This window comes from Haliaeetus albicilla, chromosome 20, assembly GCF_947461875.1.
Source record: "Haliaeetus albicilla chromosome 20, bHalAlb1.1, whole genome shotgun sequence".
Classification (NCBI taxonomy): Eukaryota; Metazoa; Chordata; class Aves; order Accipitriformes; family Accipitridae; genus Haliaeetus; species Haliaeetus albicilla.
In genome coordinates, this window is record NC_091502.1 from 16572293 (window position 1) to 16599774 (window position 27482).

At 46.7% G+C, this 27482-nt stretch overlaps 1 protein-coding gene across 4 annotated transcripts in view; it reads right to left on the reverse strand.

Moving 5' to 3' along the window:
• AMOTL1 (angiomotin like 1) overlaps positions 1–27482 on the reverse strand; it is a 74711-nt gene that overhangs the window by 12922 nt on the left and 34307 nt on the right. For all 4 annotated transcript variants that reach the window (XM_069808363.1, XM_069808364.1, XM_069808365.1 and 1 more), the window contains 4 exons: positions 20797–21079; positions 15187–15331; positions 14028–14117; positions 5802–5947 (listed from right to left, as the gene is read on the reverse strand). In XM_069808363.1, the coding sequence (XP_069664464.1) occupies positions 5802–5947; positions 14028–14117; positions 15187–15331; positions 20797–21079 (664 nt within the window). The remainder of the gene's footprint in view (positions 1–5801; positions 5948–14027; positions 14118–15186; positions 15332–20796; positions 21080–27482) is intronic.

The window sequence follows — 27482 nt, forward strand, 5'->3', positions numbered from 1 at the left end:
GGCAAGAGATTGCTCAAGCAGCATACCCCAAAAGGAATTTGCAAGTGGACTGCAGATGTTCAGGGTGCTCAGCGGCTATCCCCACTTCTTCTGGCCTCCTACCATGCCACCAGGCACTCAGTGACACCTCAGGTAATCGCTGTTGGGGCTCACAGCAGGAACTGGCATGCGAGAGCCCTTGGGGAGAGAAGGCTGCAGACGCCGGACATGCTGGGCATCAGCTGCGTGGGGCACTGGGACGGGCAGCAAAGCCTGTGCTGAAACCTGATCCCCAGCCAAAATCCAGCACCGAGAAGGGGTGAACTCACGGCGGCCAGGCACACCTGGGTGTCTGTGAGCAGTCCTCGTCCCTGGGGAGTGTGGACGCTGATCTGAAAACTTGCCCATGGGGCAGCAGGGTCTGCCTGCTCACCCCATGGGCTGCAGTCCCAACGTCGGGAAACCCAGTTCTCTTCTTCCCAAACCTTTTGTTATGAATTTTCTCTTCACAAGCATGAATAAATTTACCTTTCTAAAGATATCTGCCTTGTAGTAGAGAAAGCAACAGTGCACACAAGCTGAAGCTGCAAACCCCAAAAGACCTTGATGAACCCCAAAAGACCCCAAAACACTCTCATCAGACCCCTTACTCAGAAAGGGAGGGTGAATCAGTTTGAATGCTGGATCATGCAGACTTTGCCTAGCCTCAGCTGGACCCCATCTGCAGCCTGGGGATTAATGGGGGATGCTCGAAGTCATTGCCATGATCGCTAAGATCCTCTTTAGGACTTCTCGTCTCCCTCATTTATTTGCACACTTGTTAGAGACCTGAAGTCTTTCAGAAGCAAAACAGGAGGCAGAAAAAAGCATTAACCCCAGTCAGCACTGGGGAACTATATAAATAAAAGAGGCTGGAGAGGTGCTGTGAGCTGGTGAGGCCAGGGCCAAAATGATATCCTAGTGCCTACCTCTTTTAAGTAGTTACATCACTACTGAAATTAACTACAATGTGGGTTATGATATAGGAGCTATAGCCACAAAATATCTGTGTCTAAATATCTAGGGGATGTAGTGAGAAGTTTGCTGCCTTGTTCCTGGGCATGTGGAGCAAATAAACACTAGTGCTGGGTCCCCCTGGCTCTGCGGGGCTCCCCTCCACCCAGAGTCCTCTGCTTAGCCCAAGACTCCCATGCTGCAAAGTTGGTTTGTTTTTTTTTTACTTGTGTGATGCTGGATTCACCTAGGTCCCCTCCCACTGATTATAATGATAATAAAATCACTTTTTCTTGAAATTCCTCTTCTGCCATCCTAAATTCATCCATGTGACACATGAAGTGAAATACAGGCTTGTTCACAGCAAAAGCGAAGCTTGGCTTAAACAAACCTCCCCAGCCAGAGCCAACAACTGGCAGTGTGACCTTCCTAGCCTGCTGTAATCCAGGCTAACACTTACGGCTCCTGGGGCTTTCCATGAAAATTAATGAGATTATAATCCCCACTAGTCACTGGCAGCAGCACAAAGATTGCGTTCCTTGGGAGCTCACAACTTGGCAAGACAGACATAGCGGTGGCTTCTTGCTGAATGTGCTATTTTGGCAGTAGGAAGGTGCCTGTGCCACCTCACAGCTGCACCAGTGTCGATCAGAGAAGGGAAGGGGGCTCCTCCAGGGTTCCTCCTCGGCAGCAGACCTCATCCGCTCCCCTGTGTCCTGCCAGATGCTGGAGGGTCCATCTGTACCACAGCAGCCAGAATTTAGCTTTGCAGCAGCCCTCTAAGCCCCGGGATTCAACACACTCGCGCATGAGTGAACCTCTGCCCGTGTGGGTGAGGTGATGCACATGCATCCACCGCATTAGAAAACAATTTTGCTGGAGATATGCAACAAGATAGTTCCCACATTCATAAACTTACAGGGAGGTTCTTGAGCCAATTCTGACCTTTCTATCCTGTCTGTAGATTCATAAGCAAATGAATTTTAAAATTTAAAACACATTTAAAAATCTAAGTACAAAATGTTGTCATTTAAACTAATGGGCTTGTCAGTGCAGTATGCATTTGTAAGGGAGGGGGACTGCAATCAGAAATACATTATACTGAGCTCCACTAGCGCACAGGCACACAGACTCAAATAAAACAAAGCTTGATGGCACCTGGAGAGGTACCAGTCCATCCTCCGGCTGCAAGGTAGTATCAACTCTACCTAAAACCTGGCACATGTCTGTATAATCTGTTTACAAAACTCTCCAGGGGTAGGGATGCCACAACCTTCCCCTGCAAACTACTTCATGGCTTATTTTCCTTTACTGCCAGAAAACTTTTACCCCAATGCCTAATCTGGCTTTCTCTTATGCAATTTAAACAAATTACTTCTTGTTCTGTTTCCAAATTGTGATCTACTAGAGCAAGAAGCATTTAATGAAACAATTCACATATTCACAAGATCAGCAAACTTGCCTGAACACTGCCCTTGTCCCAGGGATTAGAAAAATAAAGATGAAGAAGAGCTAAGGCTAAAAGGGTATAATCCAAGCAAATAAATCTGAGTAAAGATGAATAGGTCTTGGAAAAATATCTGCACTAGGAACATAACTCCAGTTTGGGCTATAGAATATCCGTTCTATAGATAAGAGATTCGAGTTAAAGACTGTAAGAGATGGAGAATCCACTATCACCCTAAAAGTAGGGTGTTTCAGTGTTAATTACTCTAACTCTTTATTTCTGGACTGATTTGCTCAGCTTCAGCCTCCAAACACTGCATTTCATTATTTCTTCTTACGTTAAAGAGCAATGTTTGATCTGGCTGACCGCAATCCCTTCTTCATGTTCATGCGCATGGACTGGAGCTCAGACACCTCTTCATTTTAATTGCTCACAGCAAAGAAAGGCTTCTTGGCCCCAAATAAATTCTACGGCTGTTTTCTGAACCCTCTCCAATTATTCAGTTTTCTATCCAATCCAAAGCATGGACCAGACACACAATTCCAGCAACAGTCTCCTAAATGACATGTGGTGATAATACCACCTACATATTTTTGAATTAAATCCTGCTACTAGCAGGCACTCAGGATAATGCAGATTTACATAGTACGCTATCTTATGTTAATTCAACTTAGTAGCTACTGCTTATTTCTCAAGCCTTGATTTAAAAAGCTTTTAAACTTAATTACGTTCTGGTGGTAGAAGAAATCTGGGTGGATTTACAAAGCAGTGCACGAGGTAGAGCTCTGTTAATAATAGTAGTCATTTTCATTTGAGTGATTTTGTGTTTCCTTCAATATATTCCAAATCATAGTAAAAATCCCTTGTTTAAGATGAAGGTTCAAAACTTCAACAATATCTGCTGCATATGTGTCAAACTGAGCTCCACAAACACTGGAGACTGTTGAAAAGGTGCACTGATTTAGTGATGGAACAGGCCAAAAGCCATGGAAAGGGAGCACAGGAGCTTGGGCACACACCAGCAGCCACAGATTAGCTGCACTTCACCCAAACTGCACGATACTGCCTTGAACAATTAAAACATGCCAGCTGGGATAAAATTCATTTGAACTCCCCCTAGAATGAAAAAAGCAGTTAAATACTACCAGGTCAATGTGGGTTTGCTCAGGCTGAGGGCTCTGACAGACAAACTTTGGCAAATATCATTGCATCACCCTCACACGTTGTCACTAAGAGGTTACCACTTCCGTAACATCTACCATGCCCCAGGCAGGAGGTTACCACCTCCATAACATCTACCATATCCTGGGCAGGAGGTTAGCAGCTCTCTAGAGGGGAACATTTGCCCTCTTCTCAGCTCCATCAGTCCACAATCCAGGATGCTAGCTCCGATCCCCAGCAGAGGCACATTTCTGTTAGACGACTAGACTAGAAACTGGCAACTGCTAAGCTCTTAGAGACAGAGCCCTAAGGCTGCAAATGTATTTACTACAACCCAGCAGGCACAAGGTAGCTTCTTACACTACCTCCCTGGAAATCTGCATTTATGCTTCTGTTGCCTTCACTGGTGTGTATTCAGCAAGTCAGTGTTACCTGCCAATACCATACTGACAGTCTGTGGAGCAGCCAGCAATTAAATGTATTTCTTTCCATCCCCTGTGTGATGCCACAACTGCGGGATCAGGTGTTGCCACCTAAAAACGTTCCTTTATTCAGCCACTTCCTAATGAAATGCAAATAGAAAACCTCTGGTTGCCTTTAAGGCAAACAGTGTCAAGTGAATTATGTATAGATTACAGGTACACTAGCTCCTGCAGCTACCCCAAAGGGACTGCCCCAAATACACTTGGACGGTAAGCAGGCTTTAATCTAACTAACAAAGGAGCAGTTAAACTTAATGTGATCCTCTTCTTGCTGCTGAGTGTATCCACCGGAGGGACTGGAGTTTTTAAAATGTTTCTAAATAGGAAGTCAGAATGGTCTAACGGTCAGGAACAAAACAGCAATGCCTTCAGCACTTACACAGAGTACCTTAAATCTTCCAGACTCTTAAGTAACCATTAGTTAGCCTAACAGGGGGTCTGTCATGCTGGATACCCTGATAAAAAAACATTAAAATATCACTGAGGTCAATTCACCCTTCATCTTTCCAAGAAAATGAACTGCACTTAAGTTACTTGCACGTATTTGAGAAAACACCTTCCCTGCTCGCACCTGTGGATTCACAGGGGAGGGTGCAGGTAGGAAATGAGGCGCTGAAGGGGAACAGACCTGCCCAAGATAACGCCAGCAGTCTGTGCCAGAGCCTGAACCTCTACCAAGCCTGCTAGGGTAGAGGTTCACCAATGGCCTTCCCCTCACCAATGACCTGTCCACTCAGATAGTAAAGGTTATGTTTCTTTTATTCCCCATAAAACCTCCTCCCTTTTTGTTGGTCCCATGGACAGAGATTTTAGGGCCAAAAAGGCCTGTTTTGACGGTCTTGCCTGATCTGCCAGAACACATAGACTTTCAGCTAGTTATTAAATTCACACCTCCTGACTGAAGGTCCTTAAGGGACACAATAAATTAAGACTTAGAGATCTCCAATAATGGAGAACTGACAACATCACTCTTAGTTATAGTTAAAACTGAGCATTATTGTCACTTCGAATTTGTCTTAACTTCAGCTTCCAGCTACTAGATGTTGTTCTGTATTTGTCTGTCAGTTTGAAGAGCCCTCTGTTCCTGGGATCCCTCTTCCTATTTGAATACCTATTTTCACTATCAGGCTTATAGGATCATTGCTTAAAGACCTCTTGGGAGTTTTGCACAGATGGCACTTCTTGGGTCTCATGGTATGATAGGTTTTTTTCAGCTCTCAAATAAAACCTGTAGCTCTTTGTACCTCTAAATCCTGTATGGTCTGCTTCCAGCCAGATCAGCCAGATGTTTTTAAGACCACTGTTTAGATGTGAAGTTACCAAGCCCTGCACTGCTGTGCACATCTCAAAAGCCTTCTGGCATTTTTGGGGGAGAAATGGGAATGCACCAACATCACATGTCTGTATCGCAGTCCCAAGTCAGTGAGTAGTCAGCTTTTTATTTTATGTATCTGTTAAGTCCTACCATGACCTCAGCCACCAGCTAGTTGAGTTTGGTGTTGCTCCTGGTTACATGTTGAAGGCTCTGCTCTGAAAACATCTATGGTTGTGGTCTCCTTTGCTTGCTTGTTTGGCTCAGTATTGTGTAACTACACATTTTCTCTATAAGAGGGCCAGTACAAGGGGAGCAGGACGACCTGCCACACCATGGCTAGAAGAGATTCAGGACTTGGATGGAGAAAGCCCTAGCCATGAGCCACCGCTATCCTCAGAGCACAGAAATGTTGCCCACGCCTCACCTCCTCTTCCAGTTTGATGACCTTGGCTTGCGCATTGTTTAGGGCCTGGTCGAGGATTTCAATGTGCCTCCGCTGGTCCTCATTGGCAGAGCGCACAGCTGCCAGCTCCATCTCCAACTTCTCCTTCTCCTTCAAGTGCTCTTTGTCTGGAAGAAAGACAAGAACAAGAGCCACTCCAGGAGGACAGCTCACAGGCCGTGGGCCACGCAGCAGAGGTAACCTGCCACCTCCCTAGAAAAGCAAAAATTATGTGAAGCAGCAGCGAGTGGGTCCATTACAACACAGTGCTGAGACACAGCAGGCAAGGAGTTTCTACTGCGAAGGCTCAGCCCCTCGGTGCCCAGCCTTATGTGAGCACCAGCACCAGAGACGAGTGGCAGCTTGGGCTGCATCTGCACTAGCAGAGCTTGTGGACCTGAGCACTGCCTCATAATTGTCCATTCTGCTGACCTACTAGCATATTCCCTGGCAAAATTTTGGCTTGCACCAGTTACTCCTTTCCCATACAACACCCAGACCCTGCCTGAGAAGAGCCTACGTCAAGGACTGTTTATAGCTGCCAGCTTGGATGCTGCTGCCTTTCTCTAATGGGCAAGAAATCTCAGCCCTGTGGACGTGGGCTGCGCTGTGCCTGGTCCATTTTATTTGCAAGGATGGAGATCATGAGATACAGAACATGTAAAGAAGCCAAATAATAAACACAGATCTGTGCTGGACAGCCTGAAAACAGAAAGAGGAGAAAGCAATAAGGAAGAATAAGATAGGAGGCATCTGAATGGGCTTTCTCTGGCCATGTAGAGAAAAGGTGGCTGTGGGAGGCATTTCAGCCCTGCGAGGGCCCTGGGTGACTTTCCAGTCCTGCATGACCTGAGGGTCCAGCGATCAGTGCTCCCCTCCTGTTAAGCACTTTAACGCGTCAGGAGTGAGACTAAAACATGTAGATAACCTCTGTGCCAAAAAATCCTACCTTTTTTGGATAAGATTTAAAACAACATTAAAAAAGAAAACCTGGCTAAATTCAGTCAGCTTTGGTCACATCTTTTTATTTGGCAACAAATTGCAGGCCCACCATTGACTTCGCTGGCAAGCTGCCTGGGGAAATGCTTGGCTCCATCTACCTCTGCCCTGACAGTGCTGAGAAGCCATTTCAGGGAACACGAGCATCGCATGCCAATCACTGGATCCCCAACATTGGATTGCAAACAGTTAATGATTGGAGCGAGCAGGGGATGGAGGTTTCATTCAGTGAAATCTGAGATTTCAGAATCTGGCCTTCGTTCTGAATGACAACAAAAGTAGAGCACTTGGAAAGCCTCCAGGAAGGAAAATTTCCTCCAAAAATTAATTTGGCGTCAATTAAATGTTGTTTTGATTTTTGACTTTTTAAACACAGCATTACAGAATTTATTATTTTTTAACTGAAAAGTTGCTCCAAAAACATCTCAATGTGGAAAATCTGCCCCTAGCATCCAGCCCATCCCACCCAAGCATGACAACTCAAGCTGGAAGCCTGCCATCCACCTCCCCCTGAGGAGGGTCAGGAAACTTCACACGGCCAAAGCCAGCCCATTTCAGACCTGAACTACCCCCAGAAGGGCCTTATTTTTCCTTAATTACAGGTGGGATGAGAACACATTTAATTTACACACTATTGGTAGGTGCCTGCAGCGAGGTGAGATACATAAGAGCTGAGCCATGTGGAACAAGGCACAAGTGGACGAGGTGAGCCCAAACCCACCCAGCTGTCTTCCCATTTACCCTGGAAGGAAGAATCCAGCACCTCACAAAAAGAAACCCTGGCAGCAACACCGGCACATTGGCCTCTGCAAAGTGTATGAGCAAAGCCCAGCGAGTGCTGCGCACACCATGCCACCGACCGCCACTACAAGCTGTCTCAGTATGACGTGGCCTTAATCTTCCCACGTCGGCAAGGAATTTTATACTGGACATGCAGACCTCTTCCTTCAACGCAAATCCGTTTACTTCAGTCAGATTGACCAGAAAGAACATTAATATCTGTTGTACAAAAGTGTAAATCTGGGCAAATTATCAAGCAGCTAATTTCATTAGTGGGTGAGGAAGCTGGAAGATGAATGCTATTTCAGCCCTGTGGCACTCCATCATCTCACACTGGGACCACAATTGCTCTGCTCCAGATTTGAAACCCATGTTTCATGTTACACGTGAGGACAGCACATAGAAAAATAGGGCTTGGGACTTTCACTTCTAACTTTCATCCGGGGAACTCGAAGCATTCAGCTTACCCTGCTGCATTATGTTTTCTACCCCCTCCCCAAAGGAGGACAAGATTATGCTGTACACAAAATAACCGCTGAACCCACTAGAAACCTGGCAAGAAAAAATTACTTAACAGCTCTCAACACTCCTCCATGTCAGCTTTTCCCTGCTAAATGCTGGAGACACATTTCGTAAGTTCTTTCTTATATTGCATTAATTTTTAGTAAAGAAGGACTTTGTTGAACATACCTTAAATTCTCTTCAAGTACATACAAGGTATCCTTAAAGTCTAAAAATACTGGTTTACTGTGCTACCTTTGCATGCGCCTTCTGCCCGGGCACGTGCTTTTTACCTAACAGACTGCCACACCCCATTACTGAACAGTTCCCAAAAGGCTTCTCTACTGCAGTTTACAGTTGTAATCTTACAGCTTTCCACCCACTGCCTCTGACTGTTGCACCTCAACACACTGAGGACATTACACCTATACTCTCGCTGGGTAGAAGAGGAGATAAAGCAAAGAGCCTGCTTCAGTGTTTCACAAATAGGCTTTCTGAGTTGTCAAGCTGGGTAGGTACACCAAGAGTAGACCAGTCTTGACCCTGCTGTGAAGCAGAAACATTAGACAGAAAGATATACTCAATCTGTGCCACCTCTTTTCTAAACTCAGAAGTGACCCCCAGCTTTTCACACATTATAGCTAAGTATCAACTTATTTGACCAATTTAATGACTATCTCAATACATCTCAAGCTGCTTTTCTCCTTGCTGTGATATTGCAGAGTGGTAACACAGACATACTTTAAAGACACTCCTTGTTCCTACAGAATTACCACTGCTGGCAGAAGAAAATACATCAAATTATGGCAGCGAGAGCCTAATTTGCCTGCAGGAGACTTGATGAAAACAAGACTGGCTCCCATACCACATCCCTTGTGGCATTTCCAACAATTTCTCTTGCACAGGTTTGCATTTCCCAAGGTGGCTCTTCGCTCACAGCTGCTAATTCCACAGATGCTCTCCAGTGACCGTGCCTTTCTTGAGTGAAACCTGCGGGACTTATTTAGCCTCTCGTCAGTCTTGCAACTCCTGACATGGCAAGTGTGTGGAGGACCTCTGCCATCCACCGTCCGTGGGCATGGCTGTATGTCACAGCTGCTGCTGCTGGTCACCCTCGGACCAGCTGATTCACCGGGATGGGGTACCAGAGTCGCCTCTTCTGCTCATCCAGCTCAAGCCAGGACTTGGCCAACTCCAGTAGCCTGACCTTCCCAAAAGGGTGCCGGGGCGGTGAGGCAGAGGCTGAAGAGCAAGATGGGCCCCTCATGCCCCGCCACTCTGCCTGGAGTGACCCGCAGAAGGAATCTGAAATGAGGACAGGACCTTGTTGCCTGTTCCAAAGACCTTTCAGCAGCTGGTTCCCACCCTATAGGAATAAGCAGAATAAATTAATAAATAGAGCCCATTCACTCCATGTAGCCAGCCAGGAGGAGGTTTTCCACAGCTTTACTAAATTATTTGCACATTAAACAGGGCCAGGCTGCCAGGTCCAGACATTGACGTTTCCCTCCAGAGGAGCAGCAAAGCCACCGTCCGTTCATCTGTCCATCCGTCCCTCTGCCCAAGCCTCACTGCAGGCCCCTGCAGCTGTGGTTTCACACTGACTAGGCTGTGCCAAGGCAGGCCTGGAGCAGCAACGCAGAACTGGGAAATGAAGCATTTCTTTCCATTCCCACTGGCAGGTCTCCGTGAGAACAAAAAAAGAAAGAAGATACAAATGCCAAGAGAGCTCATTGCAATCTTCTCCTCCTGCATTTTTGCTCACAAACAGCACGCTCCCCACAGCTCTCTGGAGTTTGGGCCACGCCAGCACCAAGAAAAGGCTGAGAAGCTGCAGGAGGCTGTGCTTGAGTCCCTGAGTTCATTTTCTTACATGGTGATTACCAGGGATTCTGCGCTGGAATTAATAATTATGATCAATTGTAATGTACTTAACAACTGCACCTCTCCTATGAAGACAGGCTGAGAGAGTTGGGGTTGTTCAGCCTGGAGAATGAAAGACTCCAGGGAGACCTTATAGCAGCCTTCCAGTACCTAAAGGGTGCCTAAAAGAAGGCCAGAGAGGGACTTTTTACAAGGGCATGTAGTGATAGGACCAGGGGTAATGGCTTTAAACTGAAAGAGGGTAGATTTAGATTAGATGTAAGAAAGAAGCTCTTCACTGTGAGGGCGGTGAGGCACTGGCACAGGTTGCCCAGAGAGGTTGTGATGCCCCATCCCTGGCAGTGTTCAAGGCCAGGTTGGATGGGGCTTTGAGCAACCTGGTCTAGTGGAAGGTGTCCCTGCACACGGCAGGGGGGTTGCAACTAGATGATCTTTAAGGTCCCTTCGAACCCAAACCATTCCATGATTCTATGCTTCAGGGTACGGGGTTGTTCGTGGTCACAGACCTAAGCACGGATGCAGAAAGAGTCGGTGCTCTGTTGTCAGAGGAAGTCACCAAATCTCCATTGAAACTTGTGATCGCTTTCCTTACCCTTCGAAGCGGACAGCTTAAACTTGGTCTGATTTACATCTTGGGCATTTCCATTTGTGTGTTGTGAAGTACAAGTCAGAGGAGAATTTGACCTTCACGTGTTGAAAACCAAAATCAGATTTCCCACACCCCTTCCCTTTGGAGGGCTGGGGGAAGTCAAGCAAAACAGACTCATTTTTCTATTTGACGCCGTTTCTTCAGGATACTGCTCCCTGAGCAGGTGCCCTTGGCTCCGGGTACATGGGGGCAGCAGTTTCCCCACCTCCCTGTGTGCAGCTCATGGCTGTGAAGCAAGAGAGTAAGGAGCTCCCTTTCACTCACCCCTGAAACTTCTGCCTCTCCCCTGATTATTTCCTATCTTAATAAGGAATGGCTCTTAGTCTGCCAATCCCACTCTCAAAAACATCTATTGTGGGCATTTTCTTTGGCTGGATTAATTCGGTGGGAATATTTCTTTACCTGGGGTATTTGGGACAGAGATATATGTGTAATCATGTGGCACATCCACTGCACACTCCCACGAAGCATGAGGCTCTACCAACACACTGCCAAAACTGTCTACACATCCCCACTAAGGGTGCAGAGCTACGTGGACGGGCACAGACCCCGACCTGCCTCAGACACCTGAAAAAACAGACCCTTGGAGGAGCCTCTGCTCTGACAGAGTGTCTCTAAGTCCAGAAAGCCCAGAAAAACACACAATATTCTCAGACTCTACCAAAACAATTTTTTCCTGCGATATGCTCTATCATAAGCTTTCTCCCTGCCCTATGCCCTTGAAGCTATCCTCGGTCTTCCTGCCTCTCCCTTTCCACAGCGCCTCTCAGCTTCCTCCTGCCTGGCTCTTCTCTTGCCTGTATCGGTCCATAGGCCTTCATCAGTCGCTGCTTCATGTCTTTCCTTAAATGAACCTTTTTCACTGACAAAACATCACATTATTATCATGAAAGTAATAGGCTGTGGGTTCTCCCTTACCCCCGATACAACAGGAGCATTTTTCTTAGGCACAAATGCCTAGCACTTAATACTTTGAGGCATGCAGCCTGGCTTTGCCTATTATTATTACAAAGAATAAGAGTTTTTGTCACTTCCAGTCTCCATCTCAGAGCGTATGACCGCTCTGCACTGTTGCACTGCTAATGGAGAGCTCTGCGAGGAACTGAGAAATGATCCCTGCACATCCTGCCTTGCCAGACTTCTTTTTCAGAGAGTTTTTCCTATTACTGGACTTTTACCACAGTATTAATTCTGCATTTGCAGTATTACCAAGGACGAGCATTAAAAAAACCTCAAGAGTTTTATCTTTCCTTGTTCATCTCATCATGAGAAATGGCTTAAAAATGATAATTTTTAACCTGCTGATGTTGGAGTCTTTTTATATAACTTAGATCGTGGATGTTAAGGGCCATATTTTCAGGCTGTTTCCCATAAACATAGGGACTAGAAATCTGCTTTTGCTTTCCTAATGAAAACTAAGATTTGCATTTACTAATCTGACTTAGTAAGCTACCACCTTTAGGAAAAAAAAACAAACACAAGTTTCACAACAAAATTGCAACAGCTGATGGGAGTGCATGTAGGCACCATTTTTTCTCTTCTGAAAATGACTATTTCAGTCTCAGTAGAAAAGTGTACACACAGCAGCTAAAACAAGCTGCACCCCTTCTATTCTCAGTTTTCTGCCTGAGCATCCCATTAAAAGATGTGAGGAAGGTACAGACCGTGTTTGCAAAACCCCCAGGTTGGCAGTGGGGTGCAACCCCAGTCATGTTATGCCCCTCGGGAAGATTCACAAACATCAGTGTATAAATGCAGTCAGCAACAGATGATTTCCATGCAAAACCTTTTATGGGCTCTCAGAGGGGTGTTTTAGGCTGATATCCTGATACCGAGGTCATTACTGTGCGTGCCCCAGCAGCCCAAAGAACATGACTGAAGAGGACCTGCTTTACATGTGCCCATTTTTCTATTCTTGGAAGCACTCTGCATTGCATTAGTAACATTTAACTCTCTGGCCTAGCCAGAAGACACTCCAAGCATCCAGCCTGTCTTACGTGATAGGATCCGAAAAGCTATATTTGTTCGTAAGCTGTGAATTGATAGCAGTAATATGCTGAGTGCACAGCGCAAAGTTTTATTGCTAGATATTTATCAGTAGAAGCACAGAGCGTGTTTATCCACTGGAAAGTGACTCAAATTGAGTCCATCCTGGGGATTGAACTTCCCCTTGTAGCTATCAATATATATGGGAACACTGCCAGGCTGTCTCTATAAGAAGACAGCAGACCCCAGTCTGCAATTTGCACTGTGCAACTTACACCATTTGAATTCTTCCCAAGGATGACAAGACTTACATAGCAATGCTATTTTCTTAACAGATCATCCCCTTGGATTCGCAGCAGTATCTACATGCCCTTGTGGCATCTGCTAATATGGCAAAGCTAACACAATAATGGAAAACATCATTAGATTCTCTTCTGGTTTGTGCATGCATGCACAATTATCAGTGAAATTGTGCTGGCTTCATCGCTGGTGGTGGGAGCTAGGAGAAGGCTCTCCTGCATTTGGAGCAGCTGGTGGACATTGCAGGGCTGGCAGTGAGGCACACTGAGTGATAACAAACTCTGCACTGCTAATGGTGGTGGCCAGTTCTCCACCTAAGGATTTGCAGTTGCAGCTCATCTTCCGAGGAAGCTCTTGGTGCAATAAATAAAACAGAAGGATCAGTTGTACACAGCATTTAGTTTCAATGGGATTTAAGCCCACAAGGTACTGCACAGCTCCCAGATGGTCAAGCCCTTTTTGAAGCATGCTGAAGATGCTCAGGATACATGAGAAGCCACATGCTGTCATGCAGCATCCAGCTGTTTGCGTTTTGGTTTGGCTGGTCACACAGGTCCATCAGTACATGGCAGGGAAATGCTGCAGCACTGTGGTCAGTCATTACGGGAGCCTAAAACTTGACAGGAATGGATGTTTTTTGTAGTGGTAGAAGTCGTAAAATCTTTGTCTCTTCCGTTCTTTGTGAAAAGGAGGGTCCAGCTCTGCTCTACCTCCTGTTAGTCAACCCCTGTCACTGACAACAAGTCAGCAGAGGTTGCTCTGGGCTTATCCCAGCCAAGAGAAGAATCTGGCTTCTCTAAAAACCATGCATCTCCAGAGATGATCCCCGCAAACAACACTTCACAATTTCAGACAAATATTTATCAAAAATAAGCTAAATTGTGTTACCATTAACTCCCACTGCCTGGTTTTGGTGCTCTGAGAGAAAAAAAAGCAGCCTAAACAATCCGGTCTGCAGCTTAAATAAGAGTATGTGACGAATTAGCTGAGTAAAACCAAGCCACAAGGACAATAACAATTAATAGCAAAGTATTCACCTCTACTCCAGCACATATATATGCGTGCACATATATATATGCACTTTCAAAACAGATTAGCACAGTACTCACTCTGAGTGACATAAAGGCCCTCTGTTGACTTATCCTCATGCCCATCGAAGTCTCTGCTGGCTAGCTGTCTATTGGCTGTCTCCAGACGTTCTGCAAAAAACAGGAAATACTTTAAGTATAAATATATGTATATAAAATTGTAGACCAACCAAGAAAATAAGATGCATGCCAGCAGAGCAGTATAAATAGACTCTCTGAAGCAGGACATTAAAATGGAGGCTGACACATACATGAAAGATGAGGCCTTTGACCTCTTCCATGAAGCGGTGTCATTCAGATTTACAGAAACTGGGGGAAAAGCCTCTGCCATTCATGGCTGACATGCCCAGGCAGTTCATCTCTCACACTGTCCAAAATGGACAAGGGATTTACAATCTGAATTGCCCAGCTTTGAAGGGGATGGGTGCCTTCCTGCAGTGGAGTGCTGCCCCTGGTGCAGTGAAATGCCCTGGAAGAAAGCAACCCTGGGAGAAGGCAGCCCTCAGCCCAGTGACACCAATCCTTGGGGATGCCCTGGGAAAGGAGCAGTTTTCTGCAGCCAAAGACAGCTTCCCCTGGGAAGGTCCTGCCTTCAGGTGCCTCCCTCCTCCAAAAAGACCATGCAACCCTCCTTGCACCATTGCAAAAAGCATAAGCCAGCTTGCAGAAGGCATCTCACTGCATCAGGAAGTACCAAAGTACCCCCATCAGGAACCTGAACAGGTAATAGCTACCTAACATATGCTCCACTTGCTTTCTCTAAAGGATATACCCTCAATTTCATGTTTTTAATACAAAAAAGAGATACCTTTGATACTTGCTACTGGTTCATGAAGGCACTGAACTTTGAGATTTACGGGTTGTAGAGCATTACTCTATATTGCAACTTGCTCTTCAGCTTGTTAGAGCTGGTCTTGCTGGCAAATCAATTATTTGCAAGTGCTAAACACAAAGACACCTTCCAAAGTTGACTCTTGTATTTTGCCAGAAGGTTTCCTTGCCACCAGGGGGGTGACAGCAGTTTTGTCTTATGTCAATAAGCAGGGCCTGATTTCTCAAGACATTTATCTAAAACATGTGTGAAGCTACTCCTCTAAAGGCTGCTGCTCTGGAGCTTGTAAGAAGTGAAACACCATGTCAACCAGGGGAAAAAAAATCCACACAAGCAGGTATAACGTACCACGGAGATCCCTGTTGAAGTCATGAAGTCTCCTAATTTCTCCTTCAAGTTTGTTTCTCATCGCTTTGTCCAGAGACTCCCTCTTAGTGGTGGTCTTGACCAAGCCCTCATAAGCTTCTGAAATCCTCTGAATTTCTATTTCAAACTGAAAGGAGAGAGAGGTCCTGTTAGAGCCTGACAGGAATGTGTCCCGTCCCAGTGTTTGCCCAGTGTGTTTCGATGGGGCACAGGGGTCAGGGTGATGCTCATGCCAAGTGTCGCGCCAGCTACCAGCTCTACAATAACCAGTCTCCCCAGTGGAGGATGGCGTGAAGCCCTGGTGGTGCTGGAAGTTCCTGCAGTGGGGAATCCTGCAAACGCCCTGTGGGTCAGCTCGCCATGCCATAACACCCCATGACACCCTGCTGGCAGCTCCCAAAAAAGCTTGGGGTGGGCTGGACTTGAGGTAACTGCTCAGTTGTCTTCGCTCTACGACCAAGGTGGCTGCTTTAATGCCATAAAAGAGGAGAAACAAAGGAAACAGTGTAGTTGTGTGGGCTCTATTCTTTCCTAGAAAGGGTTGTAGGAGGCAAGATTTATTATTCTGCCAGATCCCTGATCCAAAACTTAGCTCTGAGGTCTGCGTGCCACCAGAAGTGTTTTAGGCTCAGCTCTGACCTCACATCAGTTTTAGACTATTGTGGTCCACTCCTTTCCATCCTTGACTGAAGACTGCTCTATACAAGAAGAAACTCTCTCTAACAGACCAAACCAATTGTTTGGGGTTTTCAATCTTCTTAACTTCATCTCCTTGAAATCTGGAAAACTGCAGGCAGGGCATGCAGGAGAAGCCTTTAGCAGTGAACTTTCATCTTAAGACCTGAGCCCAAAAGACTGACAGGAGGATAGACCTGGGCAGAGTCTTGCTGTTTAGGTCAATCCACCCAAGTCTTTTAATAATCTAATGTTGTGTTAAGTGTTACAGCTTTGCTAAAATCATTGCTGCAGGAATGATCAACACCGATGTGGGAATCTGCTCCTGCATGCCTGGCCTTTGTGTTTGTGGAGAAAAGCTTGATAATGTGCACAGGCTGGAAAACCACGAGATATATATAGCCTCCTACATACCTTTCTAAATCTGGCACTTTTTTAGCCTCTTGAATCGCTGGTGGGACAGATTCATGATTTGTGAAGCCAGGGTGTGAGCCCACCTCCACTTGCTTGGAGGTAACTAAGTCCCTCTCCAGGGCTCGTTAAGCTTTAGGTGTAATTTGCCAGCTGCAGCACTTGCAAAATTAAAGCTCCAGGGATGCTGGAGCTGTCACCCTGCTGTCGGCATAGGAACCTGCAGCCAGGCTCCAGCAGCCTGGACCTGCGCTTCCCACGACGCCAGGGCCACTCTGCCTGGGTACGGCCCATGGGCACTCAGGACCTCCAAACCAAGCACAGAGGAAAGCCTGGCAGAGCTGTGTTAGGGAAATCCATCTACCTTCCCCAATTTCTGCTTTCAGCTCACTCAGGTACAAAAGCTGAAACAAGTGGCAATGTGCAAAGCCCACAGTGTGCCCCCATAACACCAGCAGCTTTGGATTAGTACCTTGCTGGATATCACATCACCTGTCTCAGACTGGTGGTGATATAACACTTGCAGGTATTTCACACACACACAAGATGCTCCCCTACATGCATGACATTAAAAGGTACCATATGTAGATTAGTTCTCAGCTGACAATTCTCCACAGCTCCAAGAAGAGGATGACCTGCTGAACCAGCCATATGCCATGCTATGACACTCCTTCTTGGGTGAACTACAAGTGCAGTTAGTCAGATTATTCTGTCTTTCCATTTTGTTTTTTTTAAAGCAGGAGCTCCAGGAAGCCCCGTTACATTTTCCCTAACCACATCTAGAAAAGCAGGTCCTTATTCCCCACCCTGCTGATGTATGGCCAGAAACCAAGCATGTTCCCACCATGAAGACAGCACGCTCAGAGGACCACTGCATAAATCCAAACCTGTTTGAAATTCAGACTGAACCTTACTCTGGTTCCAAAAAAAGTCAATGAGTTTTATTTTTCCTCATATGCATGGCAACGCAAACTTGTACAAAGCCTCATCAAAAAGTCTGAACTTTTTTGAAAAAATCACCTCGAGTACTGTGTGCAGTTCTAGGCCCCACAATTTAAGAAGGACGTTCAGGTCCTTGAATGCATCCAGAGGAAGGCAACAAACCTGGTGAAAGGGCTGGAAGAAATGTCCTATGAGGAGCAGCTGAGGACTTTGGGTTTGTCTAGTTTGGAGAGAAGGAGACTGAGGGGCAACCTCATAGCTCTCTGCAGCTTCCTGAGGAGGGGAAGTGGAGAGGGAGGTGCTGAGCTCTTCTCCCTGGGATCCAGTGACAGGACGAGTGGGAACAGTTCAAAGCTGCACCAGGGGAGGTTTAGACTGGACATTAGGAAGTATTTCTTTACCGAGAGGGTGGTCAAACACTGGAACAGGCTTACTAGAGAGGTGGTGGATGCCCCAAGCCTGTCAGTGTTTAAGAGGCATTTGGACAATGCCCTTAACAACATGCTTTGACTTGGTCAGCCCTGAAGTGGTCAGGCAGTTGGACTAGATGATTATCGTAGGTCCCTTCCAACTGAAATAGTCTATTCTATTCTATGACTATAACCTACAATCAAAAATTTGTTTCATCTGAATTTTCCAGAATCAAATTGACATGTCAATCAGTTACTCCAATAACAGCATAGTTTCAGCTACTTGATTCTGTTACAGCTTTTTCTTTAGATCAGTGTCAGCTCCGCTAGCAAAAGTTTGCTCTTCCTCTAAGTAGTTAGAGTCTATATTCAAGCTACCTCGCATTGCTCTCCTTGACCATTTAAGCAGATTGAGCTTCTCTCTCCTTGAAAGGAAGGTTTGGCTTAGCAAAAATAGTTTTTAAAGCACCTTCCTGAATCCTTAACTACATGATCCCAACCAGACACCATGCTCAGTTGGGTGCCCTGACACCCGCTGGTTCCCGCACCTCCCCTATTCCAGGTGAGCTGCTATCTGCAGGAGAAGATGCCTGCTCCAGAGAGCTCCTACCATGGCAAAGCAGATTTGCCAACATGGCAGGGAGTTTCGACAGCCTGACAGTCCTGCCCAATGCTGCTGGTTTCTGCAAGGGCTTTGCTCTGCCCATTATCTGCCATTATTTTCTAAAACACATCACCATGCAAGTCTCCTGCAGCCCCAGAGGCAAAGACTTGCTGCAGGAAAAGAAAGAACCTCCATCAGCACTGAACAAAATTAAAGGAGAGCAGAAGAACAGCCATAAATTGTGTCGGTGTTTCTCAGCAGCTCTGGGATTTCCTTCCCCTTCTTCTATGGAGGGGAAAAAACTGTTCAGCCTCTTCTCTGCCTGGTAGCTTCTAGAGCCAACCCACTCAAACAGCCCACATACACAGCATGGGGAAGAGCCAGCCCAGCCTGGCAATTAAACTTCAGCAAGGTAAAACCGCCCAACAAAAGAAACAACAGCAAAAGAAAAGAGAAAATAATGCTTTGCTTTTGCAAAAAAAGCTCAAAATTAAATGTGCACAACCCCTCTTCCCCCCCAACTCTTTTTAGGTAAGAAAACCAGACAACTCGTCAAACAGCACAGGGATTAATCACCACCTGGTACCTCTCTGCAAAAAGTCTGTTCAGACACAACTGAGAATTTGACAACCCTCAGGGCTGAGCTGTTTGTACAAATGCCCAGGGAGCCCTCTGTGTCAAGCCGATTTTCTCTAATTTCTTCTGTTTTGTAATGAATAAAAGTGATGGGAGGGTGGGCCTACCTAGAATAAAATAGTTACACACAGACAAACAAGAAGTACTCCTGGTGACCCTGCCACCTCCAACAAGAGGGAAAAGTTTTCACACCCAAAGTATGTAATTTCACTCACTCTAACTTTTTCAGAGGTGATGTTCAGCTGATACTGTAGGAACAGGAGGACCTGCCCTGTCCTTGTGTTCAAACAGAAAAAAACAGCATGGGAGGGATACTGTGTATTAAGGCTTTGGTTCAGGACATTTTCCTGAAGAAAGAATGCACTTGAGCATGTGTTTCACTTTAATACTCCACTTATATTCCCCCAAAGTCAATGGGAATCAAGTTCACGCTCTGTTGACTGAAGTGAGACTTCAGCCCGTGCTTGAATACCTTTCTGTTGGTGTCTGATGCAATCGACTTGCGGGGCATCCAAGATAAAGAAAGAGCTGTTTCCAAGAGTGTAAAAGGAAATCAGAATATTTTTAGGGCATCGCACTCAAATACCTTTTACTGAACAACACAGCTTTTGTAAAATTAATAGCTGGAATATTTCTTTTTGCCCACGAAGGCCACAGGGAAGTCAGTGTTAAAATCTTCACAGACCTCTTCACGAATAGTTAATGTTGTTGCAAAAATTTCTCAACTAAGTTTAGGAAATTCAGTGAATAAACTCAACTCATCCGGTTGCAGAGGAGGAGGCTGAAAAGATGATAGCAGCTGCAAAATAACAGGTCTTTTTTTCTAACCTGTTTGAACAGATGGTCACAGATTTTTCCCAAAGCTGAGGCTGGGACATGGTCCTCAGAACTGCCTCTTCTCCTGTGAAGGGTGTCTCCAAGAACCTCATCCCACACAGCACAGAAAAAATTGAGGTCCTATTTAGACTCCTAAATTCAGACAGAAAAGACCTGCAGCCTAAGACCATTTATGTATAAGCAGTGGGAAGACATAAATGAAATAGCAGTGTAGGATCCTAAATAACTCATTTGGCCTGGGCCCTTGGGACCCAATGCCAGCAGATCTGGGGAGCATCTCTGCTTTGCCTTCAGTGAGCTGTCACTTTTAAGCACCTTCTACTTCATTTGACTTAACTCTTCATCTTCTCACCCCAGGCAATGCGCAAGACATCACCCTTCTCCACTGAAAATGCCAGCTTGCAAACAGAAAAGAGGGTGCAGGTTCTCTTTGCAAAAGGGTTTTTGAGCAAAATCTTTACCAAACTGTTCTTTCAGGTAAGGGCAGTGCTTTTTGAACCAACATGTTCAAAAGTGGATGTCTAACACCAGCTCTTAGAAACCCATAGAGCAGTCACTGAAAGCCTCTGAGACAACGAAGTTAATGCATTTCCGAATAACAGGCAGCCCCACTGATGGCTGTTACACTTCCAAAGAGCGTGAAGTGCCACACGAGCGTATTGTGGTGGACAAGACCACTCAGGAAGATGTGGCCATGCTCTTCAAATGCTTCTCGCCCGCAGCACTACCGCCTGTGCAGATGATGCAGGACCTAGCTGCACCGGGAGCGGACTGCCCATGGGATACTTCCAGGGAAAGCTCCGGTGAGGCCAGCACAGAATCATGCAAGGGGCAAGTTCCCAACTGAGAGACATGTGATGGGCCACCCCATTTTGCCCTAAAGTCAGGGGAGCCCACAGGCCATGGGGCACAGGATTAAACTTCTGGGAGACCACCACAGAGAGGCAATGGTTAGAGATGGCCACTAGTGCATCCCCATCGCAGTGACGTGACTATGAAGAACAGCTTGGGGGACCCAAACGTAGAAGAACCAAGACGGTTACCCTGCCCAGGCCCGATCCCCATGTCTCCACGTACCTTCTGCAGCTTGTCTGCCTTCTCATAGTACCCCTCCAGCTCCTGCCGCAGCACGTGGTTCTCCTCGGAGAGCATCTCTACCATCTGCTGCGCCCGCTCCACGATGGCAAAGGCGTCGGGCGTCAGCTGCTGGGCCGGCGGCGTCGGCGTCTGGGCAGCGGCAGGGGCTGGCAGCGGGGGCAAGGCGCCCGGGAGCAGAGGGCCGGCGGCGGCAGCGGCCTGCGAGGACATGGGGCTGTGCTGCTGGGCTGGTGGCGGTGGGAAGGGCGGCTGGCATTGTCGGCTGCGGGGAAGCACACACGGGGAAGGCGTTAGAGCCGCGCGCCCTCAAAATGCACGCAGGAGCTGTCACCTAATGACTGCGCGGTTTATTAATAGAGTTATAACTGTACGGTCGTGATTCCGGTCCTTAGTCACTCCTAAATACCAACAATCGCAGCAGGATTTGGCAAATTGTCTCCTCGCCTGCTCTTGACAGGGATGTATACGTCCGGTACGAACAGATAAAAGAAGCATTGACTTGAAAACGGCATTTTTGCCTAGGTGTGCAGTTAGTATTTCAGCAGCCAGCCAGCCTCTCCCTGCCCCCCTTGCCACAAACCCCACCACTGAGAAGCCGGCAGGCTCGAAGGAAACACAAGGGATGCATTACTCACCCTTCGAACACCGCTCCCTGCCTGGAGCGAGACCAGCTGATCGGCTGAATTGGGAGGTGAAAGGAAGTGATGTGAGCGAAGCGGCATCCCCGAGCGGCTTCAGCAAGCAGCAAAGGGAAGAGCTGCTGCGGAGCTACTGGAGGCACGGCCCCGGTCAATCACAGCGAGCCAAGAAAGCCATCTTCCAGTGCGAGACCTGATTGTGTCACTCCCCGACTAACGGCATCCATCATCCACCAGGCTCGTGTTGGGGAACGATAAGAAGCGAGCTGGCAGCAGTCTTGCTTGTGGGCTAGGCTTTCTGATGGCGGGTGGCTCTTTAATTCACCCAAGTCACAATTTGCAATGGCTGGAGGATAACCCAGGAGGACACCTTAGCAGTGAGGGTAACCCTATGGCTCGTGGCCAGGTGGGACCGGAGTCTCTCACTTCTGTCCTGCATTTCAGCCCTGTGATATCGAGAAGGGAGACTGCCCCTGTTTCAAAAGGGGGAAATTCAGGCAGGGAGCAGCTCAAAGCTTGTCTGCACCAGACCCATCTCCATCCACCGCACAGGCAGCCTCGGAGCCTCAGCCAGGGTGAGCAGCCCCATGCAGAGCCTCACTGTGCACAGGCTGAGCCACTCCTCAGCCCAGATGCCAAAGTTGTGACGTTTCTACACCACGCTTGTCTAAGAGACTCAACCCAGACCACAGGGGACATCTGTGTCAGAGCCTGGTTTGGCTGGAAAATAAGCTGGCTGCTGGACTCCACCTGAAGTCTGCAATCAAGCACCTTCTGAAAGTTGTATTTTAGCTTAACCACAAGCTATTAGGCTTGCTGTAGCTATCATTGTCTTTATTTCTGTACCCTACACGAGGCAGGAGACCTAACAAACAGATGTATTTACCTCATTTGGCCTCAAAGATCCATGAATGCTATTTTTTAGACAGACTATTTTGTGCTGTATAAATACATAATAAATATGATTACCGTTGTCTTCAGCACCTACACAGCTTCTCAAAGCGGGGTTTTCAAAAGCTCTCAGCATTGGCCTAATTCTACTGACAATAACCCATCACTGCCTTCAACTGCAGCAGAACAAGATGAAAAGTGAATGCAATTTTAAAGCCCTGCCCTAAAAGTGAACAGCGCTGCTCTAACAAGCTTGTCCCCACCAAGCCTCACAATGGCAAGGAAAGCCAGCAATTCAGTCGTGTCTTCTGTCCAAACTAGAGGGAAGGCAAATGGGTCCCTGCAGGCCCCCAGAGGCAGTGCATGCACAGCCCTACGCTCCCATCCCGGCATTCATGCTTTGCCCAATGCATCCACCGTGGCACAGAAATGTATTGAAATGGAGCAAAGACCAGCTATGATCCCATTCCTGAAAAGCAGCACACTGCTAACCTGCCCAGCAGCACAGACCTTCGTCCAGGCTCAGTGTCCTTGGGAAGAAGATCCCAGCCAAGCTTCATGCAGCCACCATTGGGAAAGCCAGTGCTGAGCTCACCCTGGCCTCCAGATGGCTTTTACCTGCGCAGCATGAACACACCCTAAGGCCATGTCTCCCCATGTAAATTAAACATCCATGGAAGCAACTCAGGAGCACAGCAGAGGAGCCATTGCCTCCGGGCAGCTCCCAGGGCCAGGAGGGTTTGCTCTCAGCCCCAGGCATGTTACTTCTCTGGCAAAGGTGCAGTCTAATGAGTTAGGAGCTAAACGTCTACTGAAAGTGGATAAAACTTTCCAAAGAACAGGAAGACAGGAAAGTCAGCTGTATGGCACTTTACATACAGCCAACAAAACATACAGTAATTCAGAGAATCATAGACTGGTCTGGGTTAGAAGGGACCTTAAAGATCATCTAGTCCAAATCCCCTGCCATGGGCAGGGATATCTTTCACTAGATCAGGTTGCTCAAAGCCCCATCCAACCTGACCCTGAACACTTCCCATGATGGGGCATCCAACAACTACTCGGAGCAACCTGTTCCAGTGTCTTACCACCCTCAGCATAAAGAAGTTCTTCCTTATGTCCAATCTAATCTACCCTCTTTCAGTTTAAAACCATTGGCCTTTGTCCTGTCTCACTATAGGCCTTGGTAAAAAGTCTCTCTCCATCTTTCTTATAAGCCTCCTTTAAGTATTGAAAGGCCGCAGTAAGGTCTTCCTGGACCCTTCTCTTTGCCAGGTTGAACAATCCCAACTCTCTCAGCCTTTCCTCACAGGAGAGGTGTTCCATCCCTCTGATCATTTTTGTGGCCCTCCTCCGGACCCACTCCACCAGGTCCATGTCTTGTACTGAGGACCCCAGGACTGGATCAGTACTCCAGGTGGGGTCTTATGAGAGCAGAGGAGAAGGGGAGAATCACCTCCCTCAACCTTTTGGCCACCCTTCTTCTGATGCAGCCCTGGACACAAATGGCTTTTTGAGCTGCAAGCGCACGTTGCTGGTTCATGTCCAATTTTTCATCCCCAAGTCCTTCTCCACAGGGCTGCTCTAAATCAGTTCATCCCCCAGTCTTTACTGATACTGGGGATTGCCCCAACCCAGATGCAGGACCTTGCACTTGGCCTTGTTGTACTTCATGAGGTTCGCACAGGCCCATTCCTCAAGCCTGTCAAGGTCCCTCTGGGTGGCAAACTTCCCTCTAGCAAATCAATCACACCACTCAGCTTGGTGTCATCTGCAAACTTGCTGATCCCACTGTCCATGTCCTTGATGAAGATATTAAATAGTACAGGTCCCAGTACAGACCCTTGAGGGACACCGCTCATCACTGGTTTCCACAGGGACATTGAGCCATTGACAGTAACTCTTTGGATGTGGCCATCCAGCCAATTCCTTATCCATCTAACAGTCCATCCATCAAACCATATCTCTCCAATTTAGCTGCAAGGATGCTGTGGGGGACTGTATCAAAGGCCTTATAGAAGTCTAGGTAGGTGACATCCATAGTTCTTTCCTTATCCACTGATGCAGTCACTCCATCATAGAAGGCCACTAGATTAGTCAGGCACTATTTGCCCTTGGTGAAGCCATGTTGGCTGTCTCTAATCACCTCCCTGTCCTCCATATGTTTTGACATATCTTCCAGGAGGATCTGTTCCATGATCTTACCATTTCTTAAGAAACACTGCAAAGTTTTAGCCGCTATTGCTGGTGAAAGCTCTGCCCATGCTGGCCCTGCTCACTTGTCTCATGCTGCAGTGCACACCATAGCAGCAATGCAATGGCAGAGAAGCAGGAGAAAGGGAACTACAGCAGTTTGGCTATGCAAAAACACCCCTCATCAAACACCATGCTAGCTGGAGCTGAAAACCCACCAGAGGAAAGGATGCTACCACAGGTCTTTCTTCTGTACTGACTGCAGTGATTTGCAGTGCTGCTCGACATTGCCTTAGCAAGAAGGGGGGCATCGCAACAGGGGGTGTATCATCTTAATCTGGGGTGTTAGGCTGCCTTGCTCTCTTGCATCTGTGATCAGCTGTATGGCCAGAAAGGAGAGGAACATGCATCCCCACCCCCAAGATGACTTTATGGCTGGTATATCTGCACTGTGGCCTTTGGACAGTGCTCAGCAAAACCCAGGGCTGCAAAAGGACTTCTCCCTCAACGTGGTGGTCCCAAGGTAGCCCCAGAGCTCCCAGACAACGGCACTGGATTAAGATGCTGCTCCCTGCTCACCTGTCTTTGGAGTTTACTGCCTCTCCAGCCTCACCACTTCTGTCTGCTGCTGGGACCTTGCAGCAGGGTGCCCTGGGAGGTCACACTGACCTGGGGGGCTCATTTTACCTTCCTTAGACCAAACCCACATCTCCTAGCAGTGCCTGGTGATCTGAGGCCATGCGAGCCAGTAAGCCCAGCGAGCCCTGTGCTGAGCTGCTCTGCAAATCACAAGGACAGCCCACCATGGGCACAGCTCTCACACCATCCCCAGGTCGCCCCTTTCCTTCTGGTGCTCCAGCGTGTAAAACCCAGCAAGGGACCCCACACCCATTGTGGGACTGGAATATTTTTTTGCTCACAAATCCAAACAATAAAGAACATCATGAGCGAGGGATGTCGCTCACAATGCAAAAGATGCTCCATAAGCACATGCAAATGCAGCCAAGCATGCAGCACCTCCTCAGCACTGCCGACAACCGATCTGCACTTGTGCATCTACCACAGCAATTAATTCAGCTATGTGTGAGTTTGTCTTTACCAAAATAAAAGCCACAGCTGATTTGATGCAAGTAAAAGCCCGGCTGTCTGGACACAGTTATACCACTACAAAGATGCAGATTTGCTACAGGTACAGATTTTCTCACTTCTTTACGGGAATAGCTTAGAGCAATATAATTAAATTGATCTCTGAATCTAAACCAGGGGAGATGATAGAGCAATTTTTCTTTTTCATTATGAAGTAGAACAATCTTTGGTCATAGATACACCCTTAAAACGCCTGCAGGAACTCTTAACACTGTACTTTTGGGAAATCTCAACCTCCCATCAGTTTAATCTTTTCACATGCACTTCTGTCTGTCTAGCTTTACACTACAGAGGGAGGAAAGATCCCCAGGATCTCAATTTTCTTGAAACAGCAAACCACTTACTGAGCTACTAAAGATTTACACCCCGTAGCAGCAGCCAGGCACCAGAGTGTCAATAGCCACGGCCACAGGAGAGAAGATTCTTCAAAGTGTTTTCCAGCTTGGAAACTGAATGGGCAAAATCAACATTACACCTTTTGAAGCATGGCTGTTCAACATAATGAACATGTTTCTGACTTTCCTTTTGCTTGTTTAATCTGTCCCGATTTAATTTTGACTTAGCCAACTGCAAAATCTCTGAGTGTATATGCAATAAAATCAACACAGCAATTCACAATAACAAATCAACATTTGTAGAAAAAGGGGAATTATAACATCAGCTTAGTTCACGTCCAACCGCTCATGTAAAGCTCCAAAGAAACGAAGCAATCAGGATTATCCTGAGCTCCTTCAGGCTTAGTAAAGAATGACATTCTCAAAATGCTTCTACTGTATTTTAAATGTTGATCTTACTCTGCATTAGAGCAGGCTAAAATCCTCCAGCCAAACACATTTTCATCAAAAGTGGTCCTTCTTAAAAGCATGAAACTGTGAAACATTATGAGGTTTGGAGATCTCTGCAATACTTCAGCTACGCTTCTATTGAAAACATATTTTTTCGTTGACATTATTGTAGAAGTAGGGCTCCTATATACCTCTGCAATGCAATGTAAAGAAGAAAAAAAGAAAAAAATAAGGAAATCAGCTTTTCAAATGGAGAGCACCAGGCAGGCAGTGAGCCTTTCAAGGGCTACCATCTAGGGTCACCAGACTGCACTCTCTCTTTTAAGTAATGTATAGCTTGCAATATATATAATAGCTTGCTGTATAAAGCTTGCAATAGTGTCTTCAGTAAAATACTTGACCACGGACCTCACTTTCATGAGAAATCCCTCAGAATTCAGCAAGGCCACCCAAGCCCCCACATTTAGGCATGGTCTTAATACACCTCTTATACTGAAACCCCCGGGAGCAAGAATGACCAACACAGAGGAATTTTGGGGGAATTTGTAGCTGTATGTAGGAATAAGAAACCCCGAAAGGACAATTAATGATAAAGTCCACTTGCTGTTGACTACCAGGAAATTGTAAAAACAGAAGAGTGATTGCTTGATAAAGCAGGGCAGTATTAGGAAGTAATAAAACAAAAATGCCTATAAATGTTCTGGAAAGGAAAGTCCACCTCTGCTCTGCTACAGGTACAATGCAGCTCTTCTATGTAGGGAGGGAGAGCGTCCAGTGGAGGAAGGACTTTGTTTCCAACATACCATGGCATTTACATTCATAATTAAAATGCCCACCTCTAACCTATTTAGCTCATCTTTCTCTGAATGCTCTGCCCTCCTTTGCCTCTAGGGCAGACTGGCCTACTTCATCTCTTGAAGACTATCCCAAGGGAATTCATCTCACAACTTCACACATCTACTATGGATGCTCTAGCTGAGTCAGTGAAGAGAAATAAGCGTTTCTGGGGTGC